This window comes from Molothrus ater, chromosome 9 (assembly GCF_012460135.2).
Source record: "Molothrus ater isolate BHLD 08-10-18 breed brown headed cowbird chromosome 9, BPBGC_Mater_1.1, whole genome shotgun sequence".
NCBI classification, from domain to species: Eukaryota; Metazoa; Chordata; class Aves; order Passeriformes; family Icteridae; genus Molothrus; species Molothrus ater.
In genome coordinates, this window is record NC_050486.2 from 9,069,827 (window position 1) to 9,084,119 (window position 14,293).

At 36.5% G+C, this 14,293-nt stretch overlaps 1 protein-coding gene across 1 annotated transcript in view; it reads right to left on the minus strand.

Annotated features, from left to right (window-relative positions):
• DENND1B (DENN domain containing 1B) overlaps positions 1 to 14,293 on the minus strand; it is a 149,459-nt gene that overhangs the window by 66,181 nt on the left and 68,985 nt on the right. The window contains exons 6-10 of the mRNA XM_036388022.1: positions 12,608 to 12,677; positions 11,529 to 11,609; positions 8,888 to 8,947; positions 7,058 to 7,111; positions 3,946 to 4,056 (exon numbers count right to left, since the gene is read on the minus strand). Coding sequence (XP_036243915.1) covers positions 3,946 to 4,056; positions 7,058 to 7,111; positions 8,888 to 8,947; positions 11,529 to 11,609; positions 12,608 to 12,677 — 376 coding nt within the window. The remainder of the gene's footprint in view (positions 1 to 3,945; positions 4,057 to 7,057; positions 7,112 to 8,887; positions 8,948 to 11,528; positions 11,610 to 12,607; positions 12,678 to 14,293) is intronic.

Here is a 14,293-nt window from a genome sequence, read left to right on the forward strand (position 1 = left end):
ATGCTCCATGCAACTAATAAGAATACATGCAGATGCAGTGACGTGTGAGGAAACAGTGCTGTGAAAGAACATACAGCCTGATGTTTAGGAAAGGTCTTCCTTTTGCTGCTAAAGTGAAATAACTAACAGCCACCTCTGTGAGTAGATCAATCCCTTTGTTTCATTCATCCTTTCGCTTAATCCAAAGCCACATAATTTGTTTCTCTTTCATAGTTTACTGTTCAAAAGCCAGAAATGGTAATTTTTGCTACAAACAGATCTTACAGAGCATAATCCTCAAGCAAGCTGAATCCATCTCGTTCTAACACTAAGCCTGAAGCAAGCTGTGAGGTTGGTGCTAATCACATTATTAAAGTGGTTGGAAAGTCTAGCTAATAAAAGAATCAACAGTTAGGGCAAATAAGGACCCAGAAGCTACAACAGGATGGAGTGGTGGGAAGTTTCCACTTGTATCTTGGTAGTAATTGGAAGGACTAGCAGACAAATATCTACACCAAAGGAATTTTTAAAGCGGATAAACCCACAGAAAATCAATTTAAGGGGAAATGCAAAGAAAACACAACTGCAATATTCTGAAGATGTACATAAAACAAAACCTGCTTGGCTGAAATAAAATATAAGCTGAAACACCCTAAAGATGGTTCTTTTTTCTGTTTTTAGGGTTTATTTTAATTAAAAAAACTCTACTCAGCAACTTAAAAAAAGCAACCTTATTTTCTTCTGTTATTTCCTCTACAGTAAACCTTTTTAAATATAGCATCATGTTTTGCCCCCTTTTTTCCATACTAGGACTGATCCTTTCTTTGAATAAAATGGCAGTATGAAATTAACAGGGCAGAAATGGTAGACAAAGAATTCCTGAACATAAGTAAGTGCACGATTCCATTCCTGGCCCCACAAGAAGGGTGAGGAGAAAGTGAGCAAGGCCTTGAATTATGCCTTTTGTTATCAGTCACTGCCCTGAGATAGTGAACCGAAACAGAGCTGATAACTTGAAGGTGACATCACAACCCAGTCTCCATGAACTGACATAAACACTTGATATTCAGTTAAACCCAAAGATAAGACACAACTCCCTTAACAGAAAGTTGTGTTTGACTGCGCTTTTTTTGAACAAATAATTTTGTCTAGTATCAAGCTGTAATTTAGGAATATCAAAATAGGAACTTTGTACCAGTCTGCTGTGTTTTGTATGCAACAGCAAAACAGCACAAGACTTGCGCAAAGGATGATGCCCAAATACACTCCATTTGCTTACTGTACTACATCAAGCAATCCCCATGTTAAAGAAGAAATATCTTTTGCCAAAAACACATTTAATCATTCTTGGCAATTCAATTAAATTCTTACAGGCAATACTGGAAAGTGTTTCATTAACTTTTTTAGCTATATTGCTCTGCAAAGAAGCAAGCCATGCATCACCCCTATTCTGTTTAGGAAAGAGATGAGCAGGCAGCACTGCTGTGAACCGAAGCTCTTAAGAAGCCAGATATATTTTTCTATTTCTTTTTTTATCAGAACTCACTAGTGCAAGTGAAAATTAACCAATCCTGTATCAAAAGTGGATCCAACATGATGTGGCAGTAATTTTGTTCAGCTATGAGTTAAGTAATGCCAGTAGACTGAAAAAGCAATCAGAGAAAAAGTGAAGCTGATGTGCTCTCTCATTTTGGATTGGACCTGCAAGCTACTATTTACATTCACAGCTTGGGGACACTCTCCAGGACATCCAAACACCACTACAAATGTCTGGAAAGTGACATAAATTATTTTCAAGTGAAGACACCAGCAAGATGGCTTTTAATTCATTAAAAGGTTAGGAATGAACAGCCAAAGGTAAACAAAGGTAAACAAAATTCTCACCACCAGAATATTCTATCTGTTGTTGTGTAATGACTTCCAAAGAGAAATCTGATCATTTAAATAAGGTGGTCTAGATCAGCACAGTCTAATTCTGGTACTTCCTCTCCTCTTGTCACATCACAGCACTAGAGACCAGCTGAGATGTTCAGCCTAACAAAAACAAGTCCTAAGCAGATCCAAATGTAGGCTGAGAGTACAATTCTAAATTGTGCCAAGCAGACGGACACGTGCTCACCTGCAGAATGAATTTTCCACGAGCTCAGAGCTGCCATCAGGATTCCTATCTCCTCTCTACTGGAGCAGTAAAATAGGGCTGACTGGGGCATCATTGGAGCTGAGCTTTTTTAATGGTTATTTCTTCTTTTCTTTTCCCCCTTTTTTTTCCCTTTAAATACAGCAAGCTCTGTTTCAGACTAGCAAAGTGAAAAAAAATTCTGATTCCACAGTTTTGCTACATCATGTGAGCTTCTGTTAAGACAGCTTCCTTAAAAGGGCTTTCCCTTCAAAATTTATTTGCCCATTCAGGTCTTATTACTATGTTGTAATGTACAATTCTTTCCCTACCCATTTCAGGAAGGGGAGGGGAGCATGGAGAGGAGGAAAAAAAAAACCCTGTAATCAAATATGGAAATTTCCTAAGAAAAAGTAACATCTTTGATGGTTAAAAAGTCTATAACAGACTAGTAATGTGAAGATTGTGTAAATTAATTTAGTATTTATTTTGCTGGTTTTCAGGTGTTCATGTGGCTTCTGCTTATAGAACCCCATGTTTGCTTCACTCCAGTTGCCAGGACTGACCTGGCTCCATAGCCTGCAGAGCACTGGTAAAGTGCTGCCCTTGTGCACTGCTGTATCTGCAGTGCTGCCCTAACTGCAGCGCTGCCTTTGTGCACTGCCCGAACTGCAGCGCTGCTCACAGGCCCAGGGACCCAACACCATGCTGTTTAAAATAATAATAAGGCAATTAAATAATTGCTACTGCATCTAGAATTGTAAAACCTGTCAGCCTTTTACAGCAATTCTGGACCTTCCTCTATCTTCAATTTACTTTTGACTCAAAATAAATGGAAAGGATTTTTATCCATTATATATAATCAAAGAATTCTCACTCCTTACTGCACCTTCAAGTCTTTGAAAGCAGTATTTTTTAGTACTATATCCAACCTTGTACCCATGTGTTCATTTATTTGGTAGTGCAATGAGCAGTACTCAGAAATACAGAATTGATTTTCCATCACAGAGAGCATATTACACAATATGTTCTAGGCAGCATTCTTCAAAAAAATTTAGGTAATTGTGCTTAATAGGCTAAAGATTCTACATAAGAATTATACTCTGTGATTAAAACTTGGTTATAAAGTGAGTGTCTCTTATTGATGCAAAATTGACTTGGGAGTATTTTCAAAATACAGGGGATTTTAAAAATCTGTAAGATTCTGTGAAGAGTAAAATAAAATGGCATCTGAATATTTAGCCATACTTTCCAAACAAAATGCAACATTCTTTTATTAAGCAGCCTAAGCAGGCATAAGGAGGGAAAAGAAACATTTTAATGTGGGCATCAGCTCAAAACCTTTAATTAAAAACTGCTATTTTGAGTTTTACATTATTGACAGTCTCAAGAGCTGCTCCAAATCAGAGATATTACAGTGTGCACTCCCAAACCACTCTAACAAAGATGAATCTACCTATTACCAGGTTAGGATAGCAGCTATTCTTAGGGACCCTTGATTTCTTTCAAGTAGCTCCAATGGAATAAGCCACAAGTGAATAATAAAGATCTTATAATAGCTCTTAAGAATTCTTTTTAGGTTAGAAGGCACAGAAATGACCTCGGGAGAGTTAAAGAACTCTCATCTCCTGATAAGAAAAATAATTAACCTTACTTAATGTATCTGAGTAGGTCTTACATAAATCAGACTTTTGTACTTCAAGAGCCAGACTAAAACCATATATTAGAAGAGCATGTAGATATTGTCCTATAAGTACACATGGAACATATCTAAAACCACAAAGGCCTGCAGGTCATTTTGCGAAATGTTCAATATATCCTACTTAGAAGGAGAAGTGTGAAGTACTTACAGTGCTTAGTTTGCTGGAGGTAATAATGATTCGTCTCTCATGCAACATACTGGCATAAAGTTGCAGCATGTTGTTCACATCCACAGCAACAAAATATTCAGTGAGGTTTCTCTGTTTGAATAAAAAATGTTAACAATATAGCAACAGTAATAGCCAAGCGGAACATTTGATGCCTATTACTTGCGAACATTTTTGTCTAATTAATAGGTGGGAAAAAAAACCAAGCCCAAACTATTAAAGAAATCCCTTTGCACCAAAATTTGTTTGCTTTAAAAATAATTAATTGGGTTTTAAAGCAAATGAAAAGTTAACTGTGGTGTAAATCATTAATATTTTTCTCATTTCATTAGGCTTGTGACTTAGATTTGCCCTTTCATATTTTCAAATTCAAAAAAATATGAGATTGGGTATTATATCAATATATGCTTTTAAGATGACCACTACTTCCAGTCCAGGAACAGATCTTCCACCACAGTGGTAACTATTCTGTCACAGCTACAGTAATAAAACTGCTCCTTTGCCAGGATTTCCCAAAGGCAACACATTTTACTCCATTTCAAGTACAGCAAAACAGCTTGTTGAACAATACCAAGCTTTTGCTTGAGCTGTGTGTGCCAGGACATCAAACATCCCACAGAACTGGTGGAAGGTGCTGGGGTCTTCCTGCAGCCATCCTTTTCACCCCTGGTAAGAATCCCACTGTGGGGCTTCATCAGAGGCAAAGTCACCAGCACCTTCCATTAACAGTTCAGACATCAGAAAAGTGGGGGAAAAAGAGAAAAAGGGTGGGGGGATCTCTGTGTTCCAGCTGAATGTAACAATTATTTCTGCAGGGCACAGCACCAGAGACACACAAGTTCTGAATAAGCTAAAATAGCTACCAGCAAAATTGCCCAGGAAGACAGCAAATTTCTGTAAACACCAGAGAGCACATATGAAAATATACTAATACAGCCCTCAAAAGGCACAATATTTAATTCACAAATTCCTTATCATATCTGCAACCAGAGCTGCTATTCATCTCTTCGCAGGGACAACACTATTACTGAATGTTCATGTAGGAAGTCTATCAAGGATAGGCCTCAGCAGAAGGACAGACATCAACAGTGGAATTGTACACTAACATTCTATTCTGCATGTGGCCAACACACAGCAGCAAGGTCACCCAGCCCTGAAAAAACAGCCAGGGCAAGTACAAAAGCTTCAGAGTAGGGTGACTTCTTTTTGAATATATTGCAACATTAAAGAAAAAATAAAATTGAAAAGACAAAGATCCAGTGGTCAATTCAGTTTCATTCAAATTCATAAACCCACTATTAATTTCAATATGTGGAATATCAGAATTATTCCTGGTCCACACTGCATAGAATTTTGGAAGAGATAAAAACCAGAGATTTAGGGCTACAAACACTCATTTTTAGGAAAAAAAACCTCTGGTCTTTCAAATATTACTTTTAAGGGGTTGTCAGAGGCTGATGCACCATGAGAATCTCGGTCCAATTTACCTTGGACACTCTCTAACACTGCAGTTGATAATGGTGCGCTGATTCTGTGTTGAAAAAGCTGTGTTAAAAACCAGTTCACAATCTTTTACAGATTAATTTATCTTTGGGAGACAGTCACAGTTATTTCTTTGTTATAGTTGAAAAGTTGCTGCTCCTGAAATACATGAACCTTACAACAAAAGGTAAAAAAATTCATTTTATTGCTAATTTACTGTAATTACCTCATCTCTTCACTCCTTGCATGTTCTAACTCTCCATTAGTACCTTAATATTTTGATTCATACTGAAAGGATTAGACTTTTATTAGTGGAATAAAAAATAATTATAGAAAGGCACCTTATAATTATTTTACTTTCCTCGAACCAGGAAAATAAATCTACACTGGCATCACAGCAAGATCCTTGGTCAGCCACATGCCCAGCTAGATGCTTTCCCATATTTTCTTCAATTTAAGCCCATAACACACCTTCTAGCCTCCAAAACTCTACTTTATTAGAACACCAAGTAATAAGAGATCCCTTAAAAACTGAGGCATTCAAAACACAAGGTGAAACAGATGAAAATATATATTTAAAAACTAAGCCCTGTCCTGCTCAATGAGCCCTAGCAACAAGAGTCCTCTCCTTTATCCCTCCATCCAGCAACTTTCCCTGGTTTCTTGAGCTGTAACATGGTCCATGCCACCTCCTCAGAGTTTTCCACCATTTCCACCATTACCAAGATGTACCCTTAGGCCTCCTCTCTGCTACCAGCGCCCTCCTGCTCCTCTCCCCTGGTGTTTCCTGGCTCTTGGTCCTTCCCTGGCACACCCCAATGCCAAGGGGAGCAGCTCCCTGCTGCCCCATCATCATCATCCACCAGGAACCAGCTCTGGGGCACTGCATGATTTTGGGAGCCCCCACAGCTTAACTTCCAGAAGGAAGTCACTGTTTGAAAGTGTGAAAACACACACCTATACAGCCATGCACAATTCCAGATTTAGAAGCTGGAGGGGGGGAAAAAGGACCTTTCAAAGCTCTTTTATGAGATGCTATCTAGCTAAACACATCACAGAGAATGTGAGCTGAGGTTTCCCATTTGCAATTTACCCACAGTACCATCCAGGATACAAGTCTTCATAAAGAAAATTAAAAAAAACTACAACCAGAAAAAAAAAAAGCCCCAAACCCCCTGTTCCTGGTGCTTGGTTAGCATTCAAGTGTAGGCAGCTACAGCATGTTTTCCAAAAGCCTGAAACAATGCCTTCTTGCACAAAAAATGACTGCATATCTTGATGGGTGAATTTGCTGCTGAGCAATGCAGTGTTTAAAGGGCAGGTATGCAAATAAAACACAAGGTGCAGAAGTAGAATATATTTTATGGAAGTAATCCTAGTAAATGCAAAGAAGCCAAGTAACTACGAGCAAAGGGTGGATACAGCAGTGGTCAGAAATGCCCTGTTAATGCTTTAAAATGGGTTAATGAATGCAACAGTAAGTACCAACTAAAGGTTGCAATAACAGACATCAATCATTTCTAAAAACAGTCCTAGAAAAAAAAAATCTCTTGATAAAAGCAAAGGTTCAGCCTAGCCCAAAATGAGGTTAAATAAGAAATGGAATACTTACACTTTCAGGGATAGTTGGCAATCCAGTTATATCAGGAGTAATGAAATACGAGTGCTAATTGATGGGAAAAAATAATTGATAATTTATGCACACAGGAAAAAAAGATTCTTTTCCTAAGAACCCAGCATTTAGGATTTCCAACCCCATCTGTGTTTAAGCAAATAGCCATTTTTCTAATAACATTCTTACTGCTGCTAGACAAAGAATTAAGCAGATCACGACATGAAATGACAAGCTCTGGTTCTGCACAGCACAAAACCAAGGGAACAAAATGCAGTTTTGAAACAAACCTGAAATTAAGCCAGCTTTAAATGTTGTCATGAGCCTGAGAGTAGCATTGATTAAATTAAGCATTGAATTAAAAATTGCAACAAAAAATGCTAAAGGACAAAATGTAAATTTAGAATGGAAAAGAAAAACCACTCACATGAGAAAAATATTTAGAACAGAAATATTATTACTTGATATAAATTCTCTTTCCAAACATCTTTGAACCAAAAAATGTGGTAACAAAAATGCAAGCAAGATCTGAAGCCTGAGATCCTGCAATCATTTATGAAATACATTAACAATTTTATGCATCTTAGTTTGAGGCCATCTAGGATGTAAATATAAAATGGGTTAAACTAAAACCAGATGTAAGGTAAATTAACTCTCATTAATCCAATGCTCCTATTAGTTATCAGACATGGATTTAGCTCAGTAATTTTAAGTCATTTTTGCATGTTAATCTAAATTTTGAAAGAGAAAAAAATGACTGCATGCTAAATAAATAATTATTGATTTTAGCTTTTGTTTTCTAGAGAATTTTGTTTTTTCAGACTTTTTGTTTTTACAGTATATTTTTACAATTGTAATTAGCAACACAAAGACATAGCTTTCATAGTTCTCAAGTCAAACTTGAAAAAGATATGCCAAAACTAAGACTATAAGACTTAAATGTGTCTTGCATTCAAGAAAAAAAAAATACTATTAAGTCTGTGTAGGAGACTTATTAAACCAGCTTGATACATTTAATAGAAAATTTTCCCCACAAATTAGGTCATTTGGCAATAGTTAAAATTTAAGGAAAAAACTGGCTTAAAAAAGGCATCCCATAAACATCATACCACTTGCACAATAAATATCACAGGTATTGTTTACCATCAACAGGAAAAAAAAATTTCTCTGCTCAAGAAGAGGAAAATATTCAGATTAAATTCAGATAGAATGCCTGCATTCTTCAGAAGTATATTGAGAACAGAAAATTATTCCCTATATGTAATAAGGTCACAGAATATTTATCAAAAGATTTCTCAGTAATGAAGTTATTAACTTAGAGAAGTAATTATTTCTAATTAAAAAAGTAATAATATTTCACTCATTAAACAGAAAAGGAAGCCAAATCTATGAGAAGCAAAAGCTATTACTGCAGTCATTAAGAGTCATAAAGCAGCAAAAATACTGTGGTATGGAGTCCTTGCACATCTTTGTGAACTCCCTTAGGAAGATGAATGACCTTGGAAGAGACACTAAATTAATAGTTGTTGTCCTGTATAAAGTTTTCTCTAAAAAGGACACTGTAAAATGCAAGTTTTGCTCATCAGCTCAAGGGTTTGATTTTCATAGAATTTTTTACCAAAGGATTATGACACACACACATAGCTCTGAAGCTGGATTTAAACAGAAAAGGTACATTAATATTAGATGGGTCATTTAGGCCAAAGACAGAAGCAGAACTCCCCAAAGGACAGGCATAAATAAGCCTCAAATCAACAGAGATGTCCTATAGCAAGTGATTATTTCTTTAATTATTATAGCTTTTAGATAGTCAGTGCCTTTTAAACTCACCGATACAAGACAAGGCTGTTTTTTCAAAACTTGCTCACTTGCAAAAATCATCTCTTGGTTCTTATGCAAGATGAGAGAAAGATTGAACAGTTGACTTTTGAGTTTTCCAACAAGAAAGGCCAAAGCTGGCTCTACTGCTTGTAATATTCCATGTTTAAAATACTGGCTGAAAGTAAGTTTTATTCCTTTTATTCCTCCCCCATTTGAATTCAGACTTAGCTAGCCTTCCCAATAATGACAACATTTTTAATAAATTAAAACAAACAAAAAAAAGTGAACTAAATTATTTTTAAGCTCAGGTTTCACAGAACACATGACTACCTCATAAATTTCAGCTGCAAACTATTTGTTACTGGGACCAACAGGTGAGAATACAACTTGGCCCCTAAGTAGACAAAGGCATTCTGACCAAAGATTGCTGGGAAACACCACATATCCAGATACTGGATGTTATTTATGCACGGTTATGCACACACAATCCTAAGGACCACTGTGGTCTGCCACCCAAACCCTGCTGCAGTATCCATGAGCCTTTACCCTGCAGCACATCTGAGTGAAATCCAAACCAGACTGATCCTGGCACAAGGAAAAGCCACCTCAGGATGTCATTTCTACAATTATTTTTTAGACTGTAATTTCTTTTTAAGTCTATGACTACTGATGGTTCCAGTCTAGCTTTTTTTACCATATCTGAGGACCAAGAAAGAAACATCAATACAAAAGACTAGAACTGCAAGTGGCAATAAATATTTCCCTGCTCCCTGCAGCATTACAAAAACAGAGATGCCTTTAGATCCAACAAGCATTGGGATTCCAGCTGACCCATTCCTCCTTGCTCTGTCCTATCTGAACCCACAATATTTGCTCTACTGTCCCTGCAGCCAAGCATTTGGCAAGAGGTTTGCATTTCAATAGCCATTGTTCAGCAAGAAAGATTACAAACGCCTTGATAAAACTGGGAACAAGGCATAATCGAGGAAAAACAATTCCAAAGTCAGACAACATTGAAATAAAACCAACAAGTATCGACTTTATGGCAAGCAATCTGTCATTTCAGCGTAGCCAGCTGTATTCACCAAGACAGCCATGTCCACATTCCCCACAACATTCATTTTGAGGTAAGCAATTTATGGACAAGATGAACTTTGTGAGAAATACAAGGGAAAATATATTTAAAACTTCTTTGTGTCCTTCCTCTTTAAAACAGGAGTTTTAAAGGATATTTTATAAAGCATTTTAGAGTTGCCAAATTATAATTGGTTGTAATACTACCTTTAATGATAGCAAAATATTATTTGAGATAAAGTATTTTTGGCAAAGGTGCAAGGAACTGAAACGTCACACTGACAACAGAAAGAAAAAACATATCAACAGAAACAATTCCAACTGCAGCCTCAAATCCAGTTCATTGTTTTGGTGAAAAACAACACACAAGACTGGAATGACTTCCAAATAGTCAATTAGCTCTGTACATGGTGGGAAAATATTAGGTCTCTATAACCTAGTGAAAATACAAGGAATCTGAAATATGAAAAATTAAAATAAAATAAAGGTAGTATTATGTTAAGCAGTTAGGATCAGTAACTGCTGGAACAGAAGTGGTAGACTCCATTTTTCCTGCCTTCATAACAAGGCCAGATGCTTCTCTAGAGTCTGTGCTTACTTCGATTGAAGTATGGGGCTTATTTCTAAGATACATGAGCTAAAAGTCACAAGAAACCACACAAATAAGGTCAAGATAAATAACCTAATGATATTTCAGTGTGTGTGGAAGTGAAGCCTTTACAAAATCTCTACTTCTTGTGTCCTGCAACGTGTGATGGCTCAACCAAGACCCAGCTGTTTGCACACTGTGGCAAGTGCAGTAACTGTACAGATGCTCTGAACATGCAGCACAGGTTCTGCACTGGATTTGTACTTCATGCAAGCTCTACAAATATGTTTAAACATGCACTCACAAGCTATTCTGGTTAAAACTTGAGGAACCATAACAATGGCATATCCACTTTTTGATGTTTCTGCAGCAACACCATCTTGCCCCACTACCACCATCCCATCCCACATCACAAAAAGTTGGAGCACAAAAGCAAAGGAGGCCTGGACACGTTATTTCACCAAGATGCGCTTCAAGTTCCACTTAACAGGGTGTGCTTCTACTGCTCTTCCTACAACATTTTTGTATGATTAAGCAAAACTAGGAAAAAGAGGAAGAAAGATGGGAAAGCAGCCAGCTTTCACAGACTTTTGACCAATCCTGAAACTGTACCTACTCAGACATAAGAGGCAATAAAACTGAGTTAGTGTCTCCTGATGCACAGCAGGAGAAACCAAAATTGTCTACATGAAACAGCTGGAAACACAAAAAAGTAGTTCTAGCACTGTCAGATCCCACTGCAGTTTACTTTCTCATCCATAGAGCAAAATTCAAATTTCTTCTTCTTTATGACTATGACTTTTAGAAAACAACATGAGACAGAGACAGTCTCTACCATGCACAGACGGGGAAAAAAAGAGGTTGCCCAAGCCAGTTAATGATGGGAAGCAACACAAATTTACTCATTCAAAGGGTTGAGGTTTCTTTTTCTTTCAACTTTACCTACTATTTCATAGTCAGTAAGAATAAAACAGAAAAAATACTTACCACACTTAAACTGACTAAAGCATTTGCCTTTGGCACAGGATGGCTGTACAATGATTTCAACAAATCATTTGAGTCATTTTCCTGTAGGGAATACATTTTAAAGTTAATTAATTATCATATAAAAACTAATTACTATTTACTACACATCAAACTACATATTGACAAAGAGATATAAATATTTAATAACCAAAACAATTGTAATTCTACTACAGTGAAATACAGACCAAAACCAAGGTCTAATTATAGCATTTGTAAGACTTACATATATTCCACTTCATTGAATCACACAGCTAATACCAAACTTTCCTATTTATCTTTTTACATACAATATCATCATTCTCCATGGTCCATTTACTATAATGCATAATTATTGCTTACTCTATACTTCATATGTTTTTGAAATGTCAGCTTTTCCAGTCTCCAGCATATGGCTAAATATTGATGCTTTTTTTTTTTTAATTGAAATCTAATACACTAATATAAAGCAGAAAGGTATAGCTTTAATGTTGTCAGGAAAGACAGATGCCAGTAGGTCCTTTGCTGTGGAATCTTGGAATACATCTAATTGCTCATGAATATGCAAACTAAACTATCATGATTCTTCACCAAATGCTGCAAGTAATTCTGTCTTGCTACTTGAGATGTCAGAATTACGAGAGGTAGTTTTTAGTTAATCTGAAGGGTGAAACAGTACATCGTATTTCATACAGTTCTGAACAAAAGTGTCTGCAGCTGATAATCAGATAGTTCCAGAGAGCTACAGTTTACAATCAATACATCATGCAGCTCTCCAGTGATGTGACACTGCTCACACTTCACACAGGACCTGTTTATGCTGAGGCTGACACATTATAAAGGTATATTTTCAGCAGCTTTTCTAGAATAATGTGGGATTCAAGTGACTGTGGAAGCTGTATGTTCAAAGTCTTTGAATTTCAGTAATAGGAATAAAACTTGCTTCTAAATCCTACTAAAATCTTAACTTTTAAACCGTATAGAATCCCTTTACAGTACTTGAAATGGTGACTAATATTTCAAGGAAAATATTTTACAAAAAAAACTAGAATATGTAAAATTACCTGTTCTTTAGCCAAATAATCTGCCAGGGTATTTAGGAGCTTGTAGTATACTTCAAACCATGGTAGGTAACTAAAACAGAAGGAAAAAAGTATTTTAATAAAATATCAATGTATTTCTCCAGTGCTTATAAACCACTACAATGACTGATCTGACTTGCACGTTTTTATAACATCTCTACATACAAATAAAAAGCATATCAACATTTTCCCCAAAAATTCAATGGCACATCACTGATAGACAGTATAGATAGATGGTTTCTTTATGCTGCTCCGTTAAGAGCAGATTAACTCATAATAATTAGACTTCTTAGTATTTTCAAGGCACCAAAAACCCATTTGAAACAGTTTCTAATCTCACTGCCATTATCATTAATTGTTACAGATTTCAGAAGTTATTTGCAGTTATGAAATTCCACATCTTCCTACACCCGGTGGGCTGACAGGCCTGCTGCTTCCCTGGAGAATGAAAACCAACTTTGTTTGGGCAGACCAGGTACACTCTATTTGACAAGTGGTGCAGTGCTGAGCAATAGCAGAGATGTCACATTATATGTAAGAATATTGGTCTCCCTATAAAGTCATTTCTATAGACAAAATTAACTTCCAAAAATAAAACCATTCACCAATATTGCAAACACAAACACATTAATACATCTATACTTAAGAGACTTCTACCACAAGTCTGCAGCCCTTGAGCACAGTACTCTCACTGAGTTAAACAGAGTCCAAGACAAATAAGACATAACTGAAGAGTACAAGAAAAGAAACTCCAACACAGTGGTATTAGTTCCAACTTGCCTTCTATTGACAGAAGTTCTCTTTAACAGTGATATCATCAGTGACCACATGCTACAGGACTTTCCGCCATCACTATTTAAGCTATTAAGTCTGATAAACTAAATAATAACAATAAAAATAAATTATAAATTTATTTTAAATTTATTAATTATAATAAATTATGCCTTATTTACAAGTTACACACTTTCTCATCTCTGTTAGAATTTTATCACTAACATTACTGAATAGGTAACATTATGGTTAATATTAGTTGTTAGAGATTAGAAGGGGGAGCTGGAAAGGAAATAGTGCCTGAAAGGTTTTCAGAACATTTCATACCCATATATAACACCACTACTGACTTCATTCTTCAATGCAGTGTAAATCCACAGACATGCATTTCTTAAAGGCTTTAGTGCACACTGAGGACAGACCTTACATTGCAAATGTATATACTCCAGGAAGTATGCTAACTGCAACTGCAAAAACCAGGTAGGCAGAACCAAAATGCTTTCCCTGATAGGAAAAGGAAAGCTGTCAGGGGAAACCCTGGCTAGTAGAGAAGCCAAGTACTGCTTTGTGCAGCGAGTCCAGTGAAGGGTTATGTTTTCTTTGTAACACCTCTGTTCTCAGCATGCAGCTGGCAAGGTTTTAGAAACAGATCCTGATTCTTAGGGAAAAGAAAAAGCACAGCAGAAATCCAAACACAGTTATAGTTAATGCATTTTCTAGGAATTTTGCTGTCTTTATAAATGCTTTAACTACTGGCTCCTAAAAAAAACAAAAGCAACCCCCCTCCCCCCCCCAAAAAAAAACCAAGCAAAAAAACCCAAAGAAGACCAAAACACCGCACAAAAATCCATCATGAATTTGTTCTTGCCAAGCCAAAGAGACAGCGGCAATGATTTA